Below are 25,717 nucleotides of genomic sequence, written 5' to 3'. Positions count from 1 at the left end.
CAGCAAATCAATACACAGCCTCGTGAACCAAATTGAGTCCAATGCTGGATCATGCAAGAACAAATTGGTTATCACAAAAAATATGGTGATTGGACATGGCAGCATGGGCGAGCGCAGTTCTCGGAGAAAAGTTAAGGGACATGCGACAGGCAGTGAATGGTAGGCCCCCACGCAAAAGAAAAAGAAAGACAGGACACAACAAAAAAGGACGAGAGGAAGAGCGATTCATGGTAGACTGAAGTTGTATTGACTGGGCGCTAATAGGAACTGTTGATAATTGTGAAAATGAAGCTGATCATGATAGACAACTGACTATTCAATCGTGTTTTCTCTTGTCTCTTTACCCTAGAGGCGACATCATGCGATGACTGGCTGTGGCTTGCCTCGCGGATTCGGCCTCAGTTTATCCGACCGGTGGCTTCGGGATGTCGGTTCTCATACCGGTCTCGTGCCCATCCAGCAGCCAACCATAGAGACCAGAGGCAGAGAATCGAAAGGTCAAAAGATCAGCCGCCAAGTACATTCTTCCCCTTCTTTGTTACCTTATTAATACCATCCCGATCCTAACTAAAACCAATTCGAAAGCCGAACCGGCCCCGCTCGTCAGCACCGCAATCTTCCCCTCCTTCGCCCGCTCTCTTATCGCTATCGCATGGGAGACTCTCGGAGTTCGGCATTCGTAAACCCTCACCTGCAATCATAACATCACATCGCAATTGCTATCGCGACCTTTGTTTGGCTCCACGGCTCGTCTCTGAGCCCATATCCCCGATTCACCATGGCTGAGAACCCTAGTCCAGATGAGCGGGTAGCCATTGATGACCTGACCCCAGAGGAGGCCAATCGAATCATACATTCCCATCGCAAGGTTCGCTACGGTAAGAGATGTTGTGAATAACCTCAATTGGGGAAATCGATAGCTCATCATCACGTTAGGTACTGCATGTTGGCCTTGTCGCCAGAGAAAAGTCAAGTGCGACAATAAACAACCTTGTGAAAACTGCGTCAAGAGAGAACACCCAAGACTATGTTCCTATAAGCCCAACCGCTCATCAACCTCAAAGCCGTCAGGCTCTGGTGCACCTTCAGAAGCAAGTCAAGGCATCGCCAATCGCAAGAGGACACTTTCATTCTCAGAGGCTCCTCGCGACGAAGGAGTGCGCAAGGTTGAGCGACAGGACAGTTGGCCGCGCACCCTTGGTGAGTGTCCGAACATCCGGGTCATGCCACTGTTCATAGGACTAATAAACAACACAGCAAGCATCGATGAACCTGAAGTTGCAGCAGACCGCTACCTTGGGCAGAACAGTATTCCAGCACTACTGCGCGAGCAGTCCTCACCAGTTCACAAAGGCGAAGGTCTTGACATTCGACAAGACATGAGGTCCATTCTCGGCTTGGACACATCAGCGCCTTTCCCGCTGATGTCGTCGCATCACCTTCAGAAATTGACACAGGATATATCCACCGAATTACCTTCCGACCGCGAGGTTATGAAGTGAGTATTCGCCTTTGCCCTCTGCTCAATTGCTGTGGCGAGATCGTAAGCTGACGAGCCATTCAGGCTGTTCCGCACATACAAGGAAATACCTCAGCCGTTTTGGGGATTCGTTATGGACATTGATGACCTCGAGGCCAAGCTCATGACTTACCTGGAAGATCGTTCACGAAATGCTACAAACGGCATCAAGTCCACCAAACCCGTCACAGCATCATGGCTAGCAATACTCTTCGCCGTACTAGCCGTCGGATCACAGTATCACGAATCGCCATACCATATCCGCACCCGAGACTCTCAGCGCTTTATTCAGATATCATTTCACTTCCTCCGACTGGGCAACTTTCTTCTTCGGTAATGCAGCCTGCCAACTTTGACAACTTGGACTGACACATCGCAGACCCTCTTTTGACTCCATCCAAGCTCTTCTTCTAACGTGTTTCGTTCTTCTGAATGACATGAAGGCTGAAGCATCATGGGCGCTGATGGGATTGACCTGTCGTCTTGCCCAGTCGCTCGGTCTACACAGAACACCGCGTAATGAAAGCCGCGATTGTACACCGCCAAACACCCAATCGAAAGAAATGGTGCGAAGAAGATTATGGTGGAGCGTTGTATGGCACGACACCTTGACGTCGCTTTCTTTTGACAGGTGAGAATTGGGTATCTCATGTTGATGGCTCACCTCTAACGCTGTCAGATCTCCAATGACCAACTTCCCCTGCTGTCCGATCCCCGTCATGGCGCCGACACCAAACGGAAACTACTCATACCTCGAAACAATGTACCATCTCATGGAAATCATTTCTCGTCGACTAAACCCCGACGACATGATGAGTGCTTCATACGCTCAAATCATCGACGACTGCGAAGCCGTAGAGACCCTTCGAAGCCGCACCGCACCACAATTACGAAACAAAGAAATCTGCAAGACAGCCCTCGACCGTCTGCAACACTTTGCAATCCGCCTCCACACATCATTTGTCATCTCCGTCGCATGTCGTCCGGCACTCCGAAAAGACAGCGAATTTGAACCTGAGCAACGAAAGACGCTAGCAGATCGCTGCAAAGACAACCTAACCGAAACCGTCAGGATGTTCCTCGCCATGCACCAGCTCTCCTCCATCCCAACGCGAAGCTGGGCCTTCACGTATCACGGCCTATCATCAGCTCTGCTCCTCGGCATACTATGTGAGACAAAGACAGATCCAGAGGTTCGGCAGTTACAAGGGGATCTGATAGCTGCTCTCTCTGCCACTGCTGCCAAGGACGTTAGCTCCCCTGAGCCGCATGTCATGACCACCGACAAGGACATTGAACTCTCCGGGCCTCTGTACCGCGCCCTCACGGCCCTCAAGAACATTTACGACCATGGCTCTATTGTCCCGTCACATCTCAAGAAAGAAGGCGACGCCTCTGCCGCCGGCAGCGGGAGCCGGACGCCCCTTAACCCTTTTGGAAACCCAGGCCAACTTCCCGGAAATGGCAATTCAATGTTTCGCAACGTTTCCCAGAGCGCGGACCCCAGGGAGGACGCAGCGCTCGCTATGGCTGAGATGCAAAACGGAGGAGCTTCAATCCAAGACTTTCCAGGGTCAGTATTCTTTTCCCTTCCATCTGAACTGAACGTTTCTAAAAGTGTGTCTAGTCTTGCGTACGGTCAGCAGATGCCAAACGGAAACCTGAATCTCGACAGCATGAACGCCATGAACGTCGATCCTACACAATACATGGCTCCCATGGACCTCTACGAATCTATCTGGGGTGGTATGTCACTTCCCATCTGTCATACTTCTGTTTTGACAACCCCCGAAAACTAACTCGCCACAGAATCGCCAGACCCGTGGAACACGGGAATGGACTCGTTGAACTTTGACTTCCTAGCCCAGCCACCGCCAGGCCAGCCCCAGCAGCAGTTTTACTTTTGAACATAACCAATCCTGTTACGGTATCATCTACCGGGTGATGAGCCTGTGGGGAGGTGAAATTTGAGAAATTTTGATCAGATTGAGATTGTACGTTATCATGTAATGGCGTCAAAGGGGGAGGGTTAACATTTTGACTTTTTTCTATTTGAGTTGTAAAAAACACAACTGAGCGATAAAATCAGGGCTTTTCATACATAATATTCAAGTCGTTACTCTTTTTTCCGGTGTGCTCGTCTTTGACCCCCCAAAAACCGAGGTCAGCCAAGCCTCATCCGGAGCTGTGAACCCTTTCCGTTCCGTTACGGGGAAGGGGGAGGCGGAAAAAATACAAATCGTCAGAGCTCTCTTTGATCGTTCAAAACGGACCCACGGAAAGGGGGAACGTTCAGATCGCCGCGGGAGCCAAAAGAACCGGAGGTTACACAGACCCCGAGGGGGAATGCTAAACCGTCTCGGCGGTGACATCTCCGGGCGACGAATCAATGTCTTCATCATCCGATTGCAGTACCTGAGGGGGGAAAGGGTTGATATAAGCTTTTCGTGTTATTCCTCCTTCGGGCAAAGGGGCTTTTCTTTCTCGACGGCCCTGCGTCTCGACACAACGGTCCCTTGCCCGGAATGGGGGAGAAAGCGAATAAGGAATCGCCAAGACTGAGCTGTTCAGGTCTATTTCTTGCGACGGGACGAGGTGGCAACGATCTTCTTCTTTAGATGCTTAGGCATCTTCTCCTTGCGCTTCTCGCGCTTAGCTTCCTTGACGGCTTGTTTATGGGCCTGGAGAGTTATTGGTCAGTCAAGTTCCTCGAGGAGAATGGGTGTTGAGATACAAACCTTCTTCTCATCCTTGTCCTCGAAGCGACGGCCGCGGGGAGGACCCTTTTCGAAGTTGGCCTCGTCGTTTGAGTCGCCTGAGAGAGATGCCCCTTCATCAGAGTCGGATGTGGAAGCTTGTTCCTCTTCGCCATCTTCACCATCCTTCTTGGGAGCGATAACCTGGTCTGCCAGTAGATTACTGTAGACAAGGTCGTTACCTTCACCTTGTGTCACCTTCTGAGCATCCTTCTCAATATCGTAGACCTGCTCTAATGTCTGAGGAATGTACTGGTTTCTGAACACCTCATTGTCAACCTCGATCTGAGCAGCCTGGTCTTCACTTGTATCAGCGCGAGTCTCGTACAGAGTCTCGATCGCCTTGGCCATTTCTGGCTCCTCCACAGGACCCTCAGGGGCAGTGATGAAGTTGAAGATAGCGCGGTCAGCAAGCGTATCAACACCCTTGCGCCTAAAAAAGTCACCCACGTTCTTAATATCCATGCGCAGGAACTCAAGAGAGCGAGGATGATCAGGCTCCACACTTTGCGAGACGTCAATGATGTACAGCTTCTCCTTGTGGTAGAGAATGTTGTACTCGCTCAGATCGGCGTGGACAAGACGGCAGACCTGATAAATTCGGCGCATGATGCCAAGTAGCTGGACATAAAGCTTATACCACTGCTGATCGACATCGTCGCCCGTCAGAGTAGCGTCACGGAGGCGAGGATACGCCCAGCCCTTGCGGTCGCCGAGGAAGCCCATGACGAGAACGTGAAGCTTGAGGCTGATGGGCTCCGGGCAGGGAATACCAGCTGTGTAGATCCTTCGCAAGTTGCGGAATTCCTTCTCCGCCCAAAGTTTAACCATCTTTCTGTTGTTTCCCTTGTCAAAGCCACCCTTGAAACGGTGCTCACCGGTGATGTAACGCTCTCTGTCCTTGAAGCTGAGAATGGCTGTCTTGTAGACCTTGATAGCTCTTTGGGTAGCTTCGCCGGTTTGATCATCGTGGAGGACGGCGCCGTAGACGTTGGCTTCTTTGCCGGTACTGATAGCACCGTGGACTTCGCTAACAAAGCCACGGTTGATCATCTGGAGAAGAATCATGCGGGTGCGCTGGTCGAGGACTTGTTCGCTGGTGGCGCGGTCGGCCTTGTCCTTGTCTTTCTCGACATCTTGTTTGACAGTGTCAAGACGAAGCTTGGCGGCGTGCTTTGAGAGGGCGGATACTTGGTCGTCGACGCTGGCAAAGGTGTTCGCAGTAGGTTTCTGCTGATTCGAGCGAGGAGCGGCGGCGCCGTCGGCATTGCGCTGACGGTTATAAGACTTGGTCAAGTCGCCCGCATCAGCAGACCACTCATTATCGTCGAAATCTTCCTCGAAAATATCGTCAAAGTCGTTATCGTCTTCTTGCTCGAGAACAGCACCGTCGTCTTTTTGGGTCTGTAGTTCGCGGGGTATTTCTTCTGTCTGTTCGTAGCCCTGGTTTGCTGTGTATTGGTAGGGAGGCTCGTGAGGAGCAGCAGGTCCTGCCGCGGGATCCATGTTGAATAATTTGCAATGGGATTTAGCGAGATTGCAAAATATGTCGGTTATGTTGGCGAAAACAAATTCGATGAAGGCGTTGTGGAATTTTTGTGCAACCTTGTTACCGCGGGGTTCAAAAAAACGTTATCTTATCAGTGGATGTGTCTACCAGGGTTCACTCTAACGTTCTAAGATAATTCTCAGAAGATTTGAGAACTGTAATTGAATTATATATATAGAAAAATTCACCTAATTTTTCTCAATTTCTGCCCAGGCAGATTAATCATTTTTACTCTTATTGATGATCTGGATAGTCTCAATTTCCCTTCTGCCTGATGTTTTCTTCTTCAAGGGGATTGTCAGTGGAGATGCCGCTGTATTTTGGTGAGTCATGGAGGGGTAATTTTCAGTGGAGGAGTCATGAGATGAGCCATCGATGATGACTTCACATCGAGCCTCCACTGCCTTTGTCATCAAGTCTAATATCGTGAAGAGAGAAGCACGATTACCTCGAGAGTAAATGATTATGAGCATCGTCACATCAGTAATTATTAGGCCCAAAGCAGAAAAGCTCAGACATGACTGTTAGGTGTAAAATTAGAGCTCGTAACGACGCATCTGTTTACAGTAATTCAATGAAGAAACTTGTGTGAGAGACTTGATTGGACCTCTAACTTTACTAAAAAGTCAAGAGCCTCAAAGCGGAAGGGACCGAGCCTTTGTTGAGCATTGACCAATGACTGCCACTTTACTCTCTTCGGAGCATTTCCCCCAGAATCGCAAGAGACGGCTCAAGCATCGTTTCAAACCTCAACACCACCACTAACATCACCATATCGAGTCAGTGCATTCCCGCTCTCCGACAGCTCAAGCCACGAACATCTCTAGTTAGCACTAAGATGAGGTTATTTACCAAACTACGGAATCGACAACTTGGGATACGGGCCGGATGAGAGATTTCCGTCCAGAGGAACCTGAAGATTTTGCTGTCATACTATGACATAGGCGCCATTTACGACATATTTACGAAAGATGCAGGTACAGAACTGGGCATGAGTTTGAGCAAATTCGACCAAGACAGAAACAACGACATTGTTGTAGATCTAATGATCTATCAAGGGTACTTTCATCATCCCCGTCCCATCTTGTTCACCTGGTTCGTCGATCACCATGCCAAAAAGGTCTCAGAGACATCGTTTCTGTCAGCCTCAAGCATATTCTTCGCCGATAGACACGCACACACAAAACCCTGACAATTGGGGCGGCGCCTTCAACGTCAAGATGGGACCCTTTACGACAAACGCGGACAAATTAGACGCAGGAACCAGGAACCAAGAACCAAGAACGGACAGTTTGGGCCATGTTTCGGTCATGGCTGCTCTGCCGTACTCGTGGCATTCATTCTAGGGTCTAAAATGTCTAGTCCCAAGGCCCCGGAATGCAGATGCCAGGCCATACCATACTCGATCCAGATACATTCCACCCAAAATCATCGTCTTCATGGGCCACATTCCACATTAAGCTCTCCAGCATGGCTTCACTTAGCTCCATGCTTGCCCAGAATGCCATGCTATGGATCTCGAAGTGCCTGGAAATTAGCCTTTGCCCTCGATCCGGAACACTCAGCCCGCCTCATACAATGGATCGTTGCTGCTCCCATTGTCTTGAAATATCAGGCCTGACCCCCCGTCTGTTTAATACATCTCTATCCAACGATCACAACTGTTTCTCACCCACCCATCTTTCACGATGAAATTCAGCACGGTTTCCTTTCTCCTCCTCGCCGGCTGTAGTACGGGTATTCCTCATGAAATCCGTGGCGATGTCTACGAGGTGAAGAATCCATTCTCACCCAACGCTGTTGATCCGGAAGTTGAAGGGGTAAAGGGTCTGCAAAAAAGGGCAATAAACCCAAAGGGAGATCAAACCCTCGTGGCACGTGGCGACGTGTACGAAGTCAAGAATCCCTTCTCACCCAACGCGGTTGATCCGGAAGTTGAAGGAGTAAAGGGTCTGCAAAAAAGGGCAACAGACCCCAAAGGAGATCAAGCCCTCGTGGCACGTGGCGACGTGTACGAGGTCAAAAATCCCTTCTCACCTAATGCTGTTGACCCTGAGGTTGAAGGTGTGAAGGGTTTACAAGACCGGGACATAAAACCCAGAGATGTATCCGATAACGACCATTTAGAGGCACGTGGCGATATCTATGAGGTCAAGAATCCTTTTTCGCCCAACGCTGTTGATCCAGAGGTTGAAGGAGTTAAAGGCCTGCAAGAGCGAGATATTGATCCCGAGGAACAAGAAGAGGAGGAGCTTGGCAAGACGCTTCGAGGTCGAGCTATTGATCATGAGAATGATCCCGACTCGGCTCACCTCAAGCCTAGAGCTGGCGGAGAAAAGGTCAAGATGGACCAACTCACCAACACGCGTTACAAGAAGCCTCATGCCGAAATTGCCCTCATCCAGGCATACAACAAATATCGCAAGCCTTTACCCCCGAAGCTCAAAAATATTGCTCAACATGAGGCTGACCTCATCAAAAACAAGCTTGGTTAGTCTCGCCACTTGGGTCAATGAACACGACTAACACTCGCCAGGAATGAAGGGTACTGCTTCGGCAACACCGCCTCAGTACTACGATTCACAGTATGTAGTTCCTGTCAAGATTGGTACTCCAGCTCAACAAACATATCTGAACTTTGATACTGGCTCATCTGATCTGTAAGTTGCCTGTCTTCGGTCAAGAAAGGAGCATTGCTAATTGTCGCAGTTGGGTGTTTTCTACAGACACATATCAACCTGACCAAGCTGGTCACATTCTCTACAAGCCAGACAAGTCGACGACCTCGAAGCGACTAAACGGTCAGACTTGGAGTATTAGATACGGTGATGGCACTGGCGCCAGTGGCATTGTCTATACCGACAAGGTCCAAGTCGGAAAGACCTATGTCAACAAGCAGGCCGTTGAGTCTGCTACTGAAGTCTCGGATGGTATCGCCTCAGACAAGTTCTCGCACGGCATCATGGGTCTCGCCATGTCAAGCCTGAACACTGTCCGACCTACACCTCAAAACACCTACTTCCAGAACGTGCAGAACAACTTAGCAGTTCCAGTCTTTACCGCCAATCTGCAGAAGGGCAAGGCTGGAAACTACAATTTTGGCTACATCGACCAGGGCGAGTATTACGGAAGCATCCAGTTCGCCAAGGTCAAGAAGGGCAGTCCTTGGTGGCAGATCAACATTGAGGGCTACCGCATCGCTGCGGGTGCACCGTGGCACAAGTACAACTATTCAGCCATCGTCGACACTGGCACCACACTTCTTCTTCTGCCCGGCGTTTTGACCAACTTCTACTACAGAAAGGTCAAGGGCGCTTACATCGACCAAGACTACGGTGTCTGGGTATTCCCCTGCACATCCAAGCTCCCCAGCTTCTACTTTGGCTTCGGCAGCTACCAAGGCAAAGTCCCCGGAAACTACATCAACTACGGTCGTCTCACCAACACTGTCTGCTACGGTGGCATCCAGAGCTCCGACGGTATTGGATTCGCCATTCTGGGCGACATCCTCCTCAAGGCGCAGTTCGTTGTCTTCGATCTCAAGGGTCAACGTGTTGGATTCGCCAACAAACTCACAATCAAGTCATAAGGCTATTTTCATTCAATCACCGTTCTTTTGTGACCATCATTCACTTCTACCTTAGTTAAACTACTACTGTTTTTCCTAGAGTCGTGAAATCATCATTGTTTTCGTTGCTGCATTGGGAAGCGTGGGCGTTCTTGTTGGATAAACCGTTGCCTGCATTTACTACTGTATAGCTGAAAGTCTAATAAAAAGCCGACCAGGCCTTTTCCGTATGAACTTGAATTTCTCGTCGGATAGAAAATGAAATAAACTCCATCAAATTTCCGCATTTGTCATGTTTGCCCCTGGCTTGGAAAACATGGCTTGTCGTTGGAATTCGATGATTCGAGTGCCGGATATTGAGTGAGTGATGTGGATCATTGACCAACAAGGATCTTGGCACTTAACCTTGTTTATTGATGAATTATTCTTACAAATACAATACTAAAAATTGGAATATCCTCATGTTCTCGGAGTTTGATATGGAGATAGAGGAATTGCTTACACCCAACGCCAAGATCATTCGTTCCCCCACAAAGGATCCGCAAAGATGCAGATCCAGCCTCAATTCTCGTCCCTTCCAAAGGTTGTATTCACGACGTAATACAGCACAAAATTAAGCTACAGCCTAAAATACTACTATTTCTTATAAATATGACGCCCGAAACGCCTCTTAAACTCTCCATCGAGAACTTGCAAGCCCTCAATCGTCTCAACGACCCATCCATACCAGTGCCCATGACGCCCCAAAACATCCTTATCCTCGGCGCCGGGGAACTAGGCCTCTCTGTCCTCGAGGCCCTCACCTCACACCCCAAGCGTCAACGCTATTCCGTTCTTCTTCGTCAAGCAACTCTTGATTCCGCTGCTCCTGAGAAGAAGAAACTAGTCCAGCGCATTCGTGCCCTCAACGCAGGGTTTGAAGCAGCTGATGTCGTCAACGCGAGCGTTGAAGACCTAGCGTCTATCTTTGAGAAATACGATGTTATTGTGTCTTGTAATGGTATGGGGTTACCGTCTGGAACGCAGCTCAAGCTTTTAGACGCTGTGCTTAAAGCGGGCGTTAAGAGATTCTTTCCCTGGCAGTTTGGGATGGACTATGATGTTATTGGGGAGGGCAGCTCGCAGGATTTATTCGATGAGCAGTTAGAGGTCCGGAAGAAACTAAGAGCGCAGAGGGACGTTGATTGGACGATTGTGTCAACTGGACTGTTCATGAGCTTTTTGTTCCTCCCAGACTTTGGGGTCGTTGATCTCGGGAATAAGATCGTCAGAGCACTTGGAAGCTGGGATAACAGAATTACCGTCACAACACCTACTGACATTGGGCGCGTCACAGCGGATATAATCCTCGATCCACGGGGTATATCGCATCGAGTTGTGTACACAGCGGGAGATACTATATCCTACGGCGAACTGGCAGATTTACTAGATGAGCATTTTGAAACCAAATTCAAGCGGGAGGTGTGGGATCTGGAGGAGCTCAAGAGGCAGATGGAGATCGAGCCGAGCGTGATGGTCAAGTATAGGGATACGTTTGCGCAGGGCCGTGGGGTTGCGTGGGATAAGAGTGTGAGTGTCAATGAGGAGAGGGGGATTGAGATGGTTGATGTGAGGAAGTATCTCGAGGAAATGGATGTCAAGTCAGATGAGTGATGGTTGCTCTGAGTTGGATGATGAGTGGTGAGTGTTACCCTACGGTTATGTGAGTGTCTGCTTTGGGCGTTGCACATTCACCTTGTATGACCTGTTTGAGGGTGATGGCGGTTAGGGAAAATGCAATATTGATCCTGAGCTGAAATGCAGTCAATCACAAGATTTGAAAGCAATGTCGACATACAGTGTAAGTGTAATATTGAGTGTGTTCTACAGCCTCCCGGCATGTCCGTCCAGCCGCCGTAACATCCGGGTGTTATCGGGATATCCTCATTGGGGAAATGTCTTATCACCCCATAAACAAGCTCCTCCAACAGAAACCGTCTTATCTTGCACCGTGATCCTGTCTCATCGTTATCGTTGGTTAACCCAGTTTCTGCAGCGGCAACAAACCGAAAACAGCTCCACGGCGATCAAACACTCTCGTCGTCACCCGCATTGAGCCCTGTCCAGTAACATCATCGTTGTGATTCCCTGTCTTCACCCATGCAGTTTGGTCATCGGGCACAACTCATTCAAGAAAAGAACCTTGGTAGAATACACTTCCTTCTAGGCAGCTCTAGGTATCAATGCACTATAACACAGCGACTCGATACCTCTGCAAATGACGACACCCTCTTCTTTCTCCTTATCGTCATGAGTCCTACACCCACCAACCAATCAGAACCGCATCACACGGACGTTGCCTGTCAATCAAACCATCATGCGCCTCGCCCTGTGCCTCGTCGATAAGGCTCCCCCCAACAACGAAAACCCCAAGTTTTGTCTTATTCGCTGCGCCACCTCGGTTATCTTGGCCTTGTAAGACGCCCGGATCAAGCAAGCAATGCAATATGAGTCACGTCACAACTAGGGACTAGGCCGAGGCAGCACTGTACTTGTTGTTGCTCATAACAGAGACAGGCGTGAGACAAAGGCCGTAATCGTAATGTAATACAATGTAAGAGCCTAGTCTAGGTTGGTAGTACGCCATCCGCAGTCCATATGACTCCTCCGGCGGCCAATCACGACGATATCGCCCCGGATGAGATGATATCGTATTAATACACCCTCCAGCCTTCGACTCTTCCAGACACCTCTTTCATATTCCCTAATTTCGCGCCCTTTGGTGTTCAAGCACGCAACTTTGCGCCTTTCTTGACAACATAACATCTTTATTGACAACATAGTACCTTTCACTTGTACAAACCTCTATCAATCTAACCTACTTATAATACGTCCCCAGCCCATCATGGACGTCTTACTCAACAGCTCTGGAGATCTTCCAGCTGCAAAGCACTTTCATATCAATCCTCCCAGCACATTAAAGACCCGCGCCCAAATAAGTCGAAACCACTTCGTTCGCGCCACAGCAAAGCGTCAGTCCCAACACAAAGGCGCCAACCTGTGCCGCGACACCGGTTTCCCCTGCACGACTTCAAGTTTTGGAGAAACGCACTGTCTGCGCTGTGGACAACAGGATAGTACAAACACAAACGGAGGCGCGCGCCGTCCTCAGCTCGAAAAGATCCTGCACTACGAGATCTCGACGGGGAACTTGCAGCGCGCGAATCCACGATGGACACACGTCCATCGGAACCGCATGGCCCGGAAACATGACCACTCCAGTCTTGGTGGTTCTTCCGATGAGGTCGAGGGGAGAGATCTAGCGAACAGCAGGATCTCTCTGCCTGTTGACCGCTTTCGGCTCGTGAGGAGACCTACGCTTGAGAGGGAGGAGGCATTTCGCGATGCTTCGACTGCGAGGGGGAATGTGTACCTTGGACGAAAGATGCCCATGACGGAGGACGATGAAGTCGCTGAGCTGTATCGCATGGGACTGCTGTACGACGACGAGCAGATCAGGGGCGAGGGCTTCAATCTTGACAGTATCAAGCACGAAGAACCCACCTACTCCATCCGCCCAGCCAAGCGATCCCGCAAGAAGCGCGCTCAGAGCTTTAGCTTCAACCAGCCTCTTCATCTCGATCTCTCCTTCACAGACCTCGGCGGCTCCCAAGCCCTCGCTCAAATCCTCTCCTCCTCCGACGACACAGTCCCCTCCGCCACACCCACACGCAGCTTCGCTCCTCTGCGCGTGATATACGAACTCGACGGTTCAAACCCCTCCTTCGACGTCGATACGTCTCAACCCCCCGATCTAATCTCAGACTACGATTGTCTTTCCGACAGTGAACTCGACGATTTACCCTCTCAGAGGGAATTTCTAGATAGTGCAGCTACGCCTGGTTCAGAGACGTGGGTGGTGCTAGGTGACGACTCGTAGCAGGTCCGAACTCGGAATACGCAAACTGCAGTTTTGTGGTTCTGAGCAAAGATATAGCGATGGGAGAGCCTCATCGTCGGACTGGTCCTCATTAAACTTGGCGCTGCCTGGGAGTTTCTGAACTGGGGTGAGGCGCTGGTGCTCGCAGAAATGCTTGAGCATCGCGATGGAGTTACTTATTATGGGTAGCGACCTGCTTGCATAGTTGAAACGAGTGCTGTTTTTGTTTTGGATTTGTCCTACGGGACTTTGGATATTGTTATTTATATAGCGCAATTGATGGTTCAGCCTTGATCTGAACCTGTACTATCTCCTCAACTTCTGATTTAAATATGATTCTGCGATGATAATGATGTCGTGAGATGTGTTTGCTGCCTGCCATGCTTATGATATATTCACCGTGTAAGATCTCCCCGACTTGTCTCTGTCTACTTCGTCCCTGGGCATGACCTCTGGGTCTTATTTATTCAGCCTGATCGCGCTGTGGGTGCGAATGCGATTCTTTTATTGTAGTTGTTCGCTCGATGCATGCCGCTCACCCCCACACACACACGGCTGATCACCAACATCACCAACAAGGACCCCCCCCCCAAACCCCAAAAGTCCCTGATCTAGTTCAATTGACCATCAATAAGTCCTAAAAGGGCAAATGTTTCGAAGAGATTTATGACTAGTATCTTATCGTAGCTACGTATGCCTATGCTGGCGTTGACACTAACGTCGACCTCACTCTCGGGCGTCTTCTATTGGGGTATCTGCCCGGTCGACACAACCAACGGCGTTAAGCTGAGAACAATGATCAGATCATAAATGGCCACAGACTCAGTACAGATGGAGATATTTCGTGCCCCAAGTCAGCGGCACCTTTTTCATCCAACCTCTGGACGATTCCGCCCCATCATCAAAGTCTCCGACCGGAGATATTCAGGATCTCTCCGCTGAGTGTATATAAGCCAAAGAGCAACTACACTCTTATTCTACCCCATAACAGTCACAAATTACCTCTGAACCTCTTCCGTCTCTCATACAACCACAATGTCATCCAAGCTCTACGACGTCCTCATCATCGGCGGCGGCCCAGGCGGTCTCGCCATGGCATCCGCCCTCGCCCGTCAAGTCTATACAGCCCTGATTCTCGACTCAGGCGTATATCGCAACGCGCCTACAAAACACATGCACAACGTCCTCGGCTTCGATCACGTTGAGCCCTCCGTTTTCCGCCAAAAAGCCCGTGACGATCTTGAAAAGCGGTACGAAAGCATTGAGTTCAAGTCCACAACCATCGCAAACGTTCGCAAAACAGACGCTGGTGTGTTTGAAGCGGTTGATCACGATGGAAATATCTATCAAGGAAAGAAACTCGGCTTAGGCACCGGGGTGAAGGATCTTGTTGAGGAGCAGCCCAAGGGATATGCTGAGTGCTGGGGAAAGGGAATGTAAGTAAATCTCTGACTTTGTGAACGCACCTCGCTAACTTTGAAGTTTCCACTGTCTTTACTGCCATGGCTTTGAGGAGCGAGGAGCAGAAAGTGTAGGCGTCTTCTCAGGCGGCATGCTCTCCAGCGCCGACATGCTCGCGCACGTAACCCCCATGGCCAAACGCCTCTCCCAGTCCGTAACAATCTACACCAACGGCGACACCTCTCTCCCCTCAACCATAAAGACAAAAGTACACAGCAGCAAAGTGCACTTCGACACCCGGAAGATCACATCCTTCGCCCTTGTTAATTCTGGTCCTTCTGTTAAAATCACCTTTGAGGATGGCTCCTCCAAGACCGAAGGCTTCGTGGTAAGTCATCCCAATGTCGCACAAGCAGCGCCGTTTGCAGAGCAGCTTGGGCTGGAGACGACGCCGACGGGTGATATCAAAGTTGAGGTGCCGATGAACGAGACTAGTGTGAAGGGGTGTTTTGCGTTTGGTGATGCGGCGACTGTTATGAGGAGTGCTTTGCAGGCGATGCATATGGGTGGTTTTGCAGCTATTGGGATGGCGATGCAGTTACAGCATGAACTGGATGAGAAGGATGAGCTGTAAGAAGTATTGCAAATAGATCCATGCTTGTTATTTGTCAATCTGCTTACCTTGGAACAATGTAAGACGTTACACCTGTTTGGATCTGGTGCTAATGCAGCTTGCCCGCCCTGTGCCTATTGGTTGCACCTCAGCTTTTTGTCATTGCTTCTCTTTCGGGCCATTATGCGAGACAACACTCAAGACATACATGTTCTCGACTCAGACCCTGTCCAGTCATAAAACAATAGACAACGCTTAAACCCGTTATATTATGCCCATCCATGATTCTATTCGACGCTAGAACAAAAAGTCCCCGTATCGGTCGGTGTGTCTGTCTCAGTTGAGACTCTGACTATCACAATGCAAGGGATGGAGCCCTCGGCAGATGACTTCACCTCCCAGGCTCACTGTCCTCTTGGTAAGATATTTGTCATTGCTCGGCACACACGTAAAGTTTAGTAGGTGAAAGTCTGAGAGTGAATTGAGTTTGCTAGAAGGGTTACCTCACAATGCAAACGATGGTCCCCGATGACATGACATGTTGGGGTTTAACAATCTCACTGCATCTATCACGTCAAGAGGCTCTGCAAGGGGAAGGGATGATTACTCACTTACACCGAGAATTACTAACTTGCACCGATTGGCCTTCCCAGAACACATGTTTTTTGCCAAGATGGATACAGCGGATAGGTCGTTTCTACCGAGTGAAGATCTCAATAGACGACCCGTTGGATAGCGTCCGTGGGTTTAGAATTAAATTCTCCGCTAGTGTCTCGGGTGCCACGGTACTGTAGCATGGTATCTAAGCATCATTCACAAAGAAGCGTGCTCTTTCTTTCTACCTCCGTAGCATTGCAGGTAAGAGTTTGGTAGCATTGCCGATTATGGTCGGACCTCCGGAGTGAGATCGAAGATGATATCTACAAGGATGTACATGCAACAAGAAACACAAATTAGTAGATGCAGCTAAGCTCTGCAGGACCGGTCAGCGGATGCAGGAGAAATTTGTAATTAAGACATGCATATCATCTTTTATATAAAGATACATAGATCATCGCTCAGAGGCTTGAGATTGTCTCTCTTCTGCTTAGACAAAAACAGTTACAGTCGTCATGATGATCAAGTCTTTGGCCCTCTTCACCCTCATCACCGTCGCCTCGGCGCGAAAGTGCACAAACATCACTGTCCCTGTGTCACTGACCTCTCAGAATGCTGTCTTCACCATTGAGGCGCCGTTGACGGGGATTGACGTTACGACCCTCGCTGTCAATCTCGCTCGTCAGGGTGCACCTCCATATCCCGAGCAGGTGCAAAAGGGTGTAAGTCATATATGCGCTCAATGGTTTGATACAAGCTTATGGTGATAGTTTACTACTGTTTCGGGTAATTATGAACTCGCCGCTACATATTGCGAACCCGATGCCGGTCCTGGAAAGGAACTTCAGATCATGACGCACGGCATTGGCTTTGATAGAAGTTACTGGGACTTTCCTTACAACAACTACAACTACAGCTATGTTGCGCGCGCAGTCGATGAGCACGGCTACTCGACTCTTACCTGGGACCGTCTTGGAGTCGGTGCTTCTTCCAAGGGTGATCCATTGAACGAGATCCAAGTCTACCTTGAGATTGCAGCTCTCAAGGCTCTCACTACCAAAGCTCGTGAAGGATCTCTTGGGGTAGGATGCAAGTACTCCAAGGTCGTTCACTTGGGGCATTCGTTTGGGTCGGTCATTAGCTATGCGCTCGCGAATGAGAGTCCTGAACTCACTGATGCTGTTGTCTTGACGGGCTTTTCGCAGGCGACTGCTTATTTGGGGCTATTCGCCGTTGGAAGCAACTTTATTCCTATTACTGCTACACCTCTCGCCGATAAGTATCCCGCTGGCTACGTCGGTGTGTCGTCTACAGTGGGCATACAGATCAACTTCTTTGCAGAGGGCGACTTTGACCCCAAGATTCTGGAAGTGGCATATGAGAAGGGCCAGCCTGTTTCGCCTGGTGAACTTCTTACATTGGGAGCACCAGCTGGGAAGAATAACACATACACAGGCCCTGTCCAGATCGTGACTGGCTGTAAGTCAACCTCACTCTGAATGGAACAGAGCAAAGCTAATAGTTGCAGCACGCGATGTACCTTTCTGTGGCGATAACTGCTACTCTACAGGCAGCGTAGACCCCAAGCTGCCCTCATTACTCGACATATCGAGACAGTTCTTTACACAAGCTTCGCGATTCAACACAACCGTTGTGCCAGGTGCAGGTCACGGATTGAACTTTGGATATTCACACACTGTCACTTACGATGCTATTCTCGAGTTTCTCTCAGAATTGGCTTGATGCCTTCTTCCACCTTCTTTCGCATATTATTCTTTCGGTATCTATTGTATATAGTCTACTTTGCAGCTAATACATTTCCTTATTTGTTCAAACGGACCATTAATTCATCCGTCAGATTCCCATCCATCTCAAATCTCCATCAGCTCATTATCAAGTTTTACTTACCTGCAGAAGCCGTTGTCAGCCGTAACCCCACATTTGGGACCCTGTAACGGGCAGGCGATTAGTGAATGCAACCACTGGAGCTTCCTAATTTGTGAAATGCACCTCCGTCATGACCAAGAATCCGAGGTCCATAGCGGGGTTGTTCAAATCTCCCCTCCATCTTTGTTCTTTTCAAGCAACAACACGAACACTTTCTACAAAGACTGCAAGGTCAGCGCAACAAAGTCTGTATACAGAAGTGCGACGTTTGAATCCGATATCATCCACGCGACCACGTTTCTTATCGCGAACACCCCACGCAAGAGCTATCACCATGGTCGCTGAAAACTACGAGGCTGTCCTCAAGGGCAAATACCCAGGCAAAGACCATGCCAAACGTGTCGTGGACCTCATCCGCAAGGATGTCCCTGATGCCAATGGTATTCTATACCTTGAGAGTCAAGTTACTCGAATGATGGAAGATAGCGACGAGCCCGAGCCCTTCCGGTGCGTATCCCACCTTATCTCCAAAACATCATCTAATCTTTGATCCGCCAGTCAGCGCCGATACTTCTACTACCTCACCGGCTGCAACCTCCCCGACTGCGCTTTCGTCTACGACATCCAATCCGCGAAATCCACACTCTTTATTCCTCCTATCAACCCCGACGATGTCATCTGGTCCGGTCTCCCCGTCAGCATCGACGAGGCCCTCGCGCAATACGACGTCGACGAAGTCAAGCTCACCACCGAACTCAACGCTACCCTCGCACACCTCGGATCCGAGAACCCCAAGTCATCAGCCTTTGCCATCGCGAACCAAGTCTCCGACCACGTTTCCTTCATCGGCTTCGACAACAAGAACTTCAATGTGTTGAAGACAGCTATCGAGACCTCGCGAGTGGTCAAGGACGAGTTCGAGGTTGCTATGCTACGAAAGGCAAATTATATCTCTGGCATTGGACATCGCGCTGTGTTTGCAAGGGCCAAGACTGCCAAGAATGAGCAGGAGTTTGAGGCGGCCTTTAAGGAGAGATGCTATTCTTATGGTGTTAAGAAGATGTCGTATGATCCTATTGCTGCTGCTGGAAGAGCTGCTGCTACGCTGCACTACGTCCCAAACAACGCGCCTCTGGAGGGCAAGCTCAACCTGTTGATGGATGCTGGTGGCGAGTGGAACAACTACGCTGCTGATATTGTGAGTACATAAGATCCTGGGTTGGATTGAGCTGACCGTTTAGACACGAACATTCCCTCTCTCGGGCAAGTTCACCAAGGAGTCTCGCCACATCTACGAGACCGTCCTCAAGATGCAAAAGGAGTGTATATCAGTTCTCAAGGAGGGTGTTGTCTGGGACGATGTTCATCTGCTCGCCCACAAGATCGCCATCGACGGACTCCTCGAAGCTGGCATTCTCAAGGGCGACAAGGACGAAATCCTCAAGGCTCGCACGAGCGCTGCTTTCCTCCCTCACGGTCTAGGTCATTACCTTGGCATGGACACCCACGACACCGGCGGCAACCCCAACTTTGGCGACAAGGATAAGCTCTTCCGCTACCTACGCGTGCGGGGCACTCTCCCCAGCGGCAGCGTTGTCACTGTCGAGCCTGGTGTAAGTGACATCCACGGCGCATTTGAACGGGTACTGACATTTTTAGATTTACTTCTGCAAGTTTATCATCGACCCTTACCTCGAGGACCCCGTGCACAGCAAATTCATTGACAAGGACGTTCTGGACAAGTACTGGGATGTCGGTGGAGTTCGGTAAGTTATGGCTCTGGTGGCCACCGTCGCGCTATCGACGCAATTTGCTAACCGGTATTTGATAGCATCGAGGACAACATCCTCATCACCAAGACTGGCTCTGAGAATCTGACTGATGTACCAAGGGAAGCTGATGAGATGGAGGCCCTGGTTTCTGGAAGTTAGAGTGAAGCGAGCCCCAACATAATAAGCTTATTTGGGAGATGATCAATAGACCAATAAATATTCTATAAATATCATCCCCGCGATTTCTATCGATGTTTAATCTTTTATCCTGGTTTTGGTATCGAAACACTCGTAGAAACACTCTTTGTCTGAATACTGTGTGCAGTCTAACCCCCTGACCATCCACACGGTGCAATTTCTTGGCCACCCAACACGTATGCTCATCTTTTACATACCTCTCCTCTCCCTTCTTGAACTTCAAACCAAATAATCCTCTTTAATCCTCTACTCTTAATGACAAGATGAATCCGTATTTCCCTCCAACTCCGGACGCAGAGAAATGGTCTGACCCAAATTACTACACGCGACCAGCCCCCGTCGCACCGCCAGCTCCGTCCCCGCCCCCGGAATACAGTGCCTACCGTCCCGAATTCGGCGCCGGCCTAGCACCGCCTCCGCCTCCACGGCCTCTGCGCCCGGTCCGCTCGGCGACGAACCTCACTGGCGCTCATGCACCGCAGCAGTCGGGGTTTTTGGACCCGAGGGGGAATTACCAGGTTGATTTTGTGGTTGATGAGATTCCGAGTCCAACGTCACTCACTCCGGGCCCTTTGAGTCCTGCGCCGTCAAATGAGATTAGAAGAGTTAAGAGCTCATCTGCTCTATCAGCGAGGTTGGATGCTCAAGAAGACAAACCGAAGGATTCGTCGAAATGGAAGGCTGCACTTGGGGAAGCGCAGTATTTCGCTGGTGGCCTTATAAGTCACCCCGCAGAGTCCAACAAGCATTTCAGTATCATTCGTCACTCTCACGCTCTAATCTGGTACAGAGGTCCAGCGACTTCACTACCCATCACCATCCTCTCAGATGAACCTCTTCCACCCACGAGAACTGTGTGGTTACAGCAAAAGGGATATTCAGGAAACATGGGAATGACGCTCAAAGCAATGATGGGAACAACTGGTACTTGGATCGATGTAACCCCCGCGACCAAAACAGGCGTGGAACATATCTCTGAAGCAGAAGAACGCGGTATCCAGCGCGATTTCAAGCGGTTCGTTAAAAAAGCCTCGGGGCGTATGAAGAAACACCTCCCGAGAGAAACACACATCATCCGTATCCCCGCCGCAGCAACAGACGGTTACTTCCGCCTCGTTCTCTGCTCCAACTCCGATGGCAAAAAGGTCCTCTGCGGGAGTCCCGTATTCCGCATCGCCAGCACATCCACAGACGTAAGCACCGTTCGTGGTTCAAGTCTAAGTACTATGCCTTTGGAAATGGGCATCAAAGTCGCTAGCACGATTGGTTCACAGGTTGCAAAGAAGTACACCGGCGTCGCAGGCGCAGTCGTCGAACAGGGGGCCAAAAGACTCACGCCTTCGAACGCTACTATCAAGAAAGTCGCTACGAAAGCGTACCATGGAAGTGGCATTGGGAATGCAGTTAGTGAGAGTTGGAAGAATGGCAAGGCGGGACGTTATGATCCGTTGATATCGGGAGAAGCAATGGAGCCGTTGACGATACTTGGGAGTGACGAGGGACCTGAGGCGCCGTTTCCTTTCAAGTTTGCGGGCAAGGTCGTTCGAGGGACGGGCATTTCTACTCGCGAGTTGGGTGTTCCAACGGCGAATCTGAGTGAGGTTGGTGATGAGGTCAAGATGCGAATGGGCGGTGTCTTTGCCGCATGGGCACGCGTCCTCCCACCCAAAGAAAGCGAAGATTTCGACGACGACTGGCACGAAGCAATCGTCACAATCGCACCCCTCCGCAACGCCCCTCCTGGGGTAGTTCTTCGGAACAAAGTAACAGTGCACATCCTCCACGACTTTTCTGACACACTCTTCTTCGACCTCCGCATGAAAGTCATGCTAATGGGGCACTTGCACCCCTCCTCTCCCAATCTCACAAATGAAGCTTTCTTGGAAGAGCATACGCGCGATGTCATGACCACGACAGCGAGTTTAGGGCGGGAGAATTGGGGCCCGGAAGTTTCTGTCTCGGCGGTCAGGGCTGTGAAGAGCGAGAAGGGGTTTAAGGAGAGGTTGGGGGATGCGACGGGGGTGGTGCAGAGCCAGATGGATAGGATACCGAAGCATTGGGTTGGAGTTAGGAGTGAGGCTGGGGTATTGAAGGATCAGGTTTATGGGAATGGGGGGTTGTGGGTTGAGAGGTGAGATTGAAGGTTAGAGGAGGATATAGTAATGTTAATAAAAGAGCGTGTCCATCAAGTGTTCTGACGTTACAACGAAACATCTATGCATTGCGTTTAGGGATAGAGAAGTCAATGGCTTTGAAGAACTCGGGCCCTCGTTTCAAAGCGCGAGGAAGCTGGTGCAGTATGAGGCAGCTCTTCCAAAGGGGACTTGCCAAGGAGACAACTCGAACTACATCAAGGAAACACCTCGATAGAGGAATAGCAGATGCGAACAATAAATCCGCGTATAGCAACTTACGACTTGGCAAAGAAGAGCTCAAACAAGGGGAAATTACCCAATGCATCTCTCAGAGCGCCCAATACCGGTAGCTGGAGGACTAACGGAACTTCTTTGATCCTGAGTAGCTAGCAAAGCTACATATCTAGAGCACACAACTTGTCGCCACTATCTCAAGTTAACGATGAAGTCCTAGAAGCGCAGAGCCTCTGCCTTGAAGCCGCCCAAGACATCCCCGCGATACTTCGCTTGCCCGCCCGAATTTCATATCATGGACGGAACATCACGGCTTCGTTCTTCCCATGACATATCCCCGTGACGTCTCCCATCATCGGACTCTCGCGTCATCCGCGGATCTCTTCAAAAACACCAACATGATCAGATCGTGAGTTTGAAGCTGAAGTTATCTCTTCCCTCCCCAAAGGTCCCTTACACCCCCGAACCTTTCTACAAGGATTCCATCACACTCCCAGGACCCTGAAATCAAGAACCCTTGAAGCCATCGCGCAATTGCCATGCTCCAGAATGCCATGCACATCTCGGACTTCGACCGCGGGTGTGTAATTATCAAGAACAAAACCACTGGCAAATCCCAGCGCTAGAACGAATACCTCGGTCTTCCAAAATCATGCCGTTGTGACGAAATCCCAGGCACGTGGAAGCATCATATCATATCACTCGCAACTCCAAAGTTTTCTCCTACGTAACAACACAATCAGACCACCGTGCCAAGCATACCGGGTTGTCATGTGATATCACAATCCGAAGGGAAAATGGTGGCTGAGATCTTCGTGATGCAGGGTCCTGGGTGTATATTCTGCACGTCGTAGGATAGAAAGTCTCACATGGTGGGATTGACGGGGGTTTTCTGTCATGGTGCTTCCATGATATGATGGTTTAGTGTAGATGGCGGAAGCCATGGAACTCAGGATCTGTGGGGGCAAATCCAGGGTCTCGGTAGCAAGAGGCGTTCTAGAGCGTTATCTGTCAGCGGGAGGGGAGACGGAATGTTCGGCATATTGATAGAGTCAATTCAAGAACAGGGGACGGATCAGATCATGGAAATGGCCGTTCATTCATCAATCTACCTAGCGTCGCCCAAGCCATCGGCGTAGAGGAGCCCTGTATCGCTTGGCGAGATAGCTCGTCATCTTCTTGCGCCGTATCGGTTATCGTCATTGAGCATGCCTGTCATTTCCTTGTACATTTCGTTGACATTCTCAGAAGTCCTGGTTACGGCTGGGTCTTGACCATATCCCCGGAACTGGCTGTGTCCTTAATTCTGTTAGTAACCTTGATTCTGTTGGTAACCTTGGTTCTGTTGGTAGCCTTGGTTCTGTTGGTAACCTTGGTTCTGTTGGTAACCTTGGTTCTGTTGATAGCCCTGGCTCTGTTGGTAGCCTTGAGCTTGCTGGTAACCCTGATTCTGATAACCCTCGTTCTGCTGGTAGCTCCCAGAGTGGCTTGATGGATGCTGTGGCGGCGAAGGGTATTGGTCGGGGCGGTACTCTTGGTGCGACTGCTGTTGCTGAGGTCTATACTCGTCCTGGGGTCGGTAGTTATCCTGGTTTTGAGGTCTGTAATCCTGCTGGGGCTGGTGCTGTGGTCGGTATTCGCCCTGTTGCCCTTGAGGTCGGTACTCATCGTGGCCTTGAGGTCTGTAGTCTTGGCTCTGCTGTGGCCTATAGTCCTGTCCCTGAGGAGGTCTGTATTCGTGACTCTGTTGCGGCCTGTAGTCATGGCTCTGCTGGTGATCGGGTCGATTGTCCCCAAACTGCGAAGGAGGATTGTACGGTTGTTGATACCCCCCTCCATGCTGCTCCGACGGCCGTTCATAGCCTCCCTGACCCGACGAGTATCCTCCCTGTCCTGACGACGAATGTCCGCCTTGAGAAGCTGGCACAGGCGCATTCGAACCACCAAGATTCGCTTGAGCCGGAGCTCCCACACTAACACCCTCATTCCCAATATCATCCGGCACCGAGATCTTAACCTTGGGCAGATACTTCTGCACCTTCATCTCCACCATATTCTGCACAAACACCCAGCTCTGCCTCTCAAACTTCCTATGCCCACCATTAACAACCCCCAGAATACTCTCCCTCAGCGTCTCCTGAACCTTCCTCACCAGCCCTCTAATCTTGTTCACCAGCTTGGCCTTGATATCGTCCCCAAACCCTCTATCCGCAGAATGGCCAGGGCCGGCGTCACGATCGAGTTGTGTGTCGAAAGGGTTTCCGCCGAGGATTTTCTCGAGAGGACGTTGGAACTGGTCGGGTAGTAATTCGAAGAGTTGCTTTTCAATACCGCCGAGAATCTTTCGGAACTCGAGACGGACTTCTCTGTGGACTCTTGCGATACCTGTGCTGAGTTTATCGCTTATGACTTTTGAGAAACCACCGCTCTCGCCATCAGCGCGTTCGCCATCACGGTCTCCATCGCCGAACCCTCTCGCCGAACCTTCGTTGGACTTTTTATTATTCCCAAACAGCCCTCCAATTCCTTTAACAAGATCCTTAACCTGGTCTTCAATCTCGCCCTTGACACCATCGCCTAGATCTTTCGTGCTCGTATTTCCTCGTAACCAGCGCTTGATATGATCGAGAGCAATGCGCGTGAACTGCTCTGCGATCGGAGCATGTTGTTCGCGGAGTTTGGCACCGACTTGTTCTTTGATCTCAGGACTGATCATCCGTGCTTTTTCCTCGGGATTTCGTGCGGCGTCTTTGACAGTGTTGCTAATCACACCTAGCAGACCATCGAGTTCAAAGCCTTGGCCTCCTCCCCTGCCGTTATTGTTCTCAAGATGGTCCTGCACCGCGTCGAAAGCAGCAGACAAGAACCCCTTCGCACCACCCCGCGACGTCTCCCCTCCCCTCGATCGTGTATCACTCTGCCCACCTGCTCTACCCTCCGTAATATCGAAAATATCCCGTAAATCATCCCCCGCCTCATCAGTAATCTTTGTAAAACTCCTCGTCAATTTCGCCAACTCATCTGCAAACGGCAGACTCTGTCCTCCATACGCATCAGGCGCATCATCCTTAAGGTCAAATGGACTTCTCGAAGAAGAATCCTTATCTTTGTTGAAGAGTGATCGGAAAGCGTCGACGACTTTATCTTCGAGGCTGTCGATGGTCTTTTGCTGAAAGGTCTCGAGCTCGGAGGTGATGCGGGGTTGGATCTGGGGAGCGAGGGAGTCGACGTATTCGTCTACTTTTTTGAAAAGGACTTCTGGGACACCGCGGGAGGACATCTTGGGGAGAAGACAGAAGTAAAGTTGGTGATGGAGATGGAGGACGAAGCTAAGGTTAAGGTTATTTTGGCTGAGGCGAGGTAAACAGTGAATGAGGGGTCCTAAACTGAGGGGAGCTGAGCTGGCAGAGCTGAGTTGGCATGTGACGTCAGCTCTTTTGATCCACTTCCATGCAGCTCAGTTCATTTCAGTCAATCAGTGTAAGTCAATAAATCTCTATATAAACAACAGTTAATAGAAGCGAAGTGAATCTATGCCTATCCCAGTCAATTAGACATCCAAGCATGTC

At 50.1% G+C, this 25,717-nt stretch overlaps 9 protein-coding genes across 9 annotated transcripts; 7 read left to right on the top strand and 2 right to left on the bottom strand.

Moving 5' to 3' along the window:
- Positions 1-547: 547 nt before the first annotated feature.
- On the top strand, positions 548-3,479 carry FOBCDRAFT_19377 (fungal-specific transcription factor domain-containing protein). Its single transcript, XM_031175344.3, has 8 exons — positions 548-878; positions 937-1,200; positions 1,258-1,498; positions 1,565-1,852; positions 1,899-2,150; positions 2,199-3,092; positions 3,147-3,265; positions 3,329-3,479. The coding sequence occupies exons 1-8, from the start codon at positions 779-781 to the stop codon at positions 3,424-3,426; spliced, it is 2,256 nt and encodes a 751-aa protein (XP_031046477.1). The 5' UTR covers positions 548-778; the 3' UTR covers positions 3,427-3,479.
- Positions 3,480-4,006: 527 nt separating this feature from the next.
- FOBCDRAFT_19373 (RIO1 family-domain-containing protein) lies at positions 4,007-5,948 on the bottom strand. The gene is made up of 2 exons (XM_031175346.3): positions 4,258-5,948; positions 4,007-4,200 (listed from the first exon to the last, which is right to left on the bottom strand). The coding sequence occupies exons 1-2, from the start codon at positions 5,779-5,781 to the stop codon at positions 4,093-4,095; spliced, it is 1,632 nt and encodes a 543-aa protein (XP_031046479.2). The 5' UTR covers positions 5,782-5,948; the 3' UTR covers positions 4,007-4,092.
- Positions 5,949-7,448: 1,500 nt separating this feature from the next.
- Positions 7,449-9,593, top strand: FOBCDRAFT_19366 (aspartic peptidase domain-containing protein). Its single transcript, XM_031175342.3, has 3 exons — positions 7,449-8,314; positions 8,361-8,484; positions 8,534-9,593. Exons 1-3 carry the CDS (start codon positions 7,513-7,515, stop codon positions 9,411-9,413), a joined length of 1,806 nt encoding a protein of 601 aa, XP_031046475.2. The 5' UTR covers positions 7,449-7,512; the 3' UTR covers positions 9,414-9,593.
- Positions 9,594-9,988: 395 nt separating this feature from the next.
- Positions 9,989-11,249, top strand: FOBCDRAFT_257953 (uncharacterized protein). The gene has a single exon (XM_031175341.3). It carries the CDS (start codon positions 10,044-10,046, stop codon positions 11,043-11,045), a length of 1,002 nt encoding a protein of 333 aa, XP_031046474.2. The 5' UTR covers positions 9,989-10,043; the 3' UTR covers positions 11,046-11,249.
- An 883-nt stretch (positions 11,250-12,132) lies between these two features.
- FOBCDRAFT_216687 (uncharacterized protein) lies at positions 12,133-13,629 on the top strand. Its single transcript, XM_054703689.2, has one exon. The coding sequence runs from the start codon at positions 12,277-12,279 to the stop codon at positions 13,309-13,311; it is 1,035 nt and encodes a 344-aa protein (XP_054559664.1). The 5' UTR covers positions 12,133-12,276; the 3' UTR covers positions 13,312-13,629.
- Positions 13,630-14,109: 480 nt separating this feature from the next.
- Positions 14,110-17,786, top strand: FOBCDRAFT_248576 (Alpha/Beta hydrolase protein). Its single transcript, XM_031175338.3, has 7 exons — positions 14,110-14,747; positions 14,794-15,281; positions 15,627-15,743; positions 16,133-16,183; positions 16,427-16,644; positions 16,693-17,401; positions 17,451-17,786. The coding sequence occupies exons 1-7, from the start codon at positions 14,347-14,349 to the stop codon at positions 17,663-17,665; spliced, it is 2,199 nt and encodes a 732-aa protein (XP_031046471.3). The 5' UTR covers positions 14,110-14,346; the 3' UTR covers positions 17,666-17,786.
- Positions 17,787-17,866: 80 nt separating this feature from the next.
- On the top strand, positions 17,867-19,840 carry FOBCDRAFT_216682 (peptidase M24, structural domain-containing protein). Its single transcript, XM_031175337.3, has 5 exons — positions 17,867-18,316; positions 18,368-19,007; positions 19,051-19,422; positions 19,469-19,575; positions 19,641-19,840. The coding sequence occupies exons 1-5, from the start codon at positions 17,940-17,942 to the stop codon at positions 19,738-19,740; spliced, it is 1,596 nt and encodes a 531-aa protein (XP_031046470.3). The 5' UTR covers positions 17,867-17,939; the 3' UTR covers positions 19,741-19,840.
- Positions 19,819-22,196, top strand: FOBCDRAFT_216681 (uncharacterized protein). The gene has a single exon (XM_059609465.1). The coding sequence runs from the start codon at positions 20,043-20,045 to the stop codon at positions 21,912-21,914; it is 1,872 nt and encodes a 623-aa protein (XP_059466903.1). The 5' UTR covers positions 19,819-20,042; the 3' UTR covers positions 21,915-22,196.
- A 1,234-nt stretch (positions 22,197-23,430) lies between these two features.
- On the bottom strand, positions 23,431-25,447 carry FOBCDRAFT_289451 (uncharacterized protein). The gene has a single exon (XM_059611749.1). It carries the CDS (start codon positions 25,426-25,428, stop codon positions 23,458-23,460), a length of 1,971 nt encoding a protein of 656 aa, XP_059466902.1. The 5' UTR covers positions 25,429-25,447; the 3' UTR covers positions 23,431-23,457.
- Between the last annotated feature and the right edge of the window lie 270 nt (positions 25,448-25,717).

The sequence above is a fragment of the Fusarium oxysporum genome, chromosome III (genome assembly GCF_013085055.1).
Source record: "Fusarium oxysporum Fo47 chromosome III, complete sequence".
NCBI classification, from domain to species: Eukaryota; Fungi; Ascomycota; class Sordariomycetes; order Hypocreales; family Nectriaceae; genus Fusarium; species Fusarium oxysporum.
The sequence above is the reverse complement of the archived record's forward strand: the minus strand, read 5'-3'. Positions and strand labels throughout refer to the sequence as shown.

Coding starts and splice junctions, on each gene's coding strand:
- FOBCDRAFT_19366 (XM_031175342.3), top strand. CDS start 7,513: ATGAAATTCAGCACGGTTTCCTTTCTCCTCCTCGCCGGCTGTAGTACG. Junction 8,315..8,360: donor CCTCATCAAAAACAAGCTTG/GTTAGTCTCGCC, acceptor AACACTCGCCAG/GAATGAAGGGTACTGCTTCG. Junction 8,485..8,533: donor GATACTGGCTCATCTGATCT/GTAAGTTGCCTG, acceptor TAATTGTCGCAG/TTGGGTGTTTTCTACAGACA.
- FOBCDRAFT_248576 (XM_031175338.3), top strand. CDS start 14,347: ATGTCATCCAAGCTCTACGACGTCCTCATCATCGGCGGCGGCCCAGGC. Junction 15,282..15,626: donor GCAGGCGATGCATATGGGTG/GTTTTGCAGCTA, acceptor ATTCGACGCTAG/AACAAAAAGTCCCCGTATCG. Junction 16,645..16,692: donor CCGAGCAGGTGCAAAAGGGT/GTAAGTCATATA, acceptor TTATGGTGATAG/TTTACTACTGTTTCGGGTAA.
- FOBCDRAFT_216682 (XM_031175337.3), top strand. CDS start 17,940: ATGACCAAGAATCCGAGGTCCATAGCGGGGTTGTTCAAATCTCCCCTC. Junction 18,317..18,367: donor GACGAGCCCGAGCCCTTCCG/GTGCGTATCCCA, acceptor TTGATCCGCCAG/TCAGCGCCGATACTTCTACT. Junction 19,423..19,468: donor TTGTCACTGTCGAGCCTGGT/GTAAGTGACATC, acceptor TGACATTTTTAG/ATTTACTTCTGCAAGTTTAT.
- FOBCDRAFT_216687 (XM_054703689.2), top strand. CDS start 12,277: ATGGACGTCTTACTCAACAGCTCTGGAGATCTTCCAGCTGCAAAGCAC.
- FOBCDRAFT_19373 (XM_031175346.3), bottom strand. CDS start 5,781: ATGGATCCCGCGGCAGGACCTGCTGCTCCTCACGAGCCTCCCTACCAA. Junction 4,201..4,257: donor AGGACAAGGATGAGAAGAAG/GTTTGTATCTCA, acceptor ATAACTCTCCAG/GCCCATAAACAAGCCGTCAA.
- FOBCDRAFT_19377 (XM_031175344.3), top strand. CDS start 779: ATGGCTGAGAACCCTAGTCCAGATGAGCGGGTAGCCATTGATGACCTG. Junction 1,853..1,898: donor CTGGGCAACTTTCTTCTTCG/GTAATGCAGCCT, acceptor GACACATCGCAG/ACCCTCTTTTGACTCCATCC. Junction 3,266..3,328: donor CTACGAATCTATCTGGGGTG/GTATGTCACTTC, acceptor AACTCGCCACAG/AATCGCCAGACCCGTGGAAC.
- FOBCDRAFT_257953 (XM_031175341.3), top strand. CDS start 10,044: ATGACGCCCGAAACGCCTCTTAAACTCTCCATCGAGAACTTGCAAGCC.
- FOBCDRAFT_289451 (XM_059611749.1), bottom strand. CDS start 25,428: ATGTCCTCCCGCGGTGTCCCAGAAGTCCTTTTCAAAAAAGTAGACGAA.
- FOBCDRAFT_216681 (XM_059609465.1), top strand. CDS start 20,043: ATGAATCCGTATTTCCCTCCAACTCCGGACGCAGAGAAATGGTCTGAC.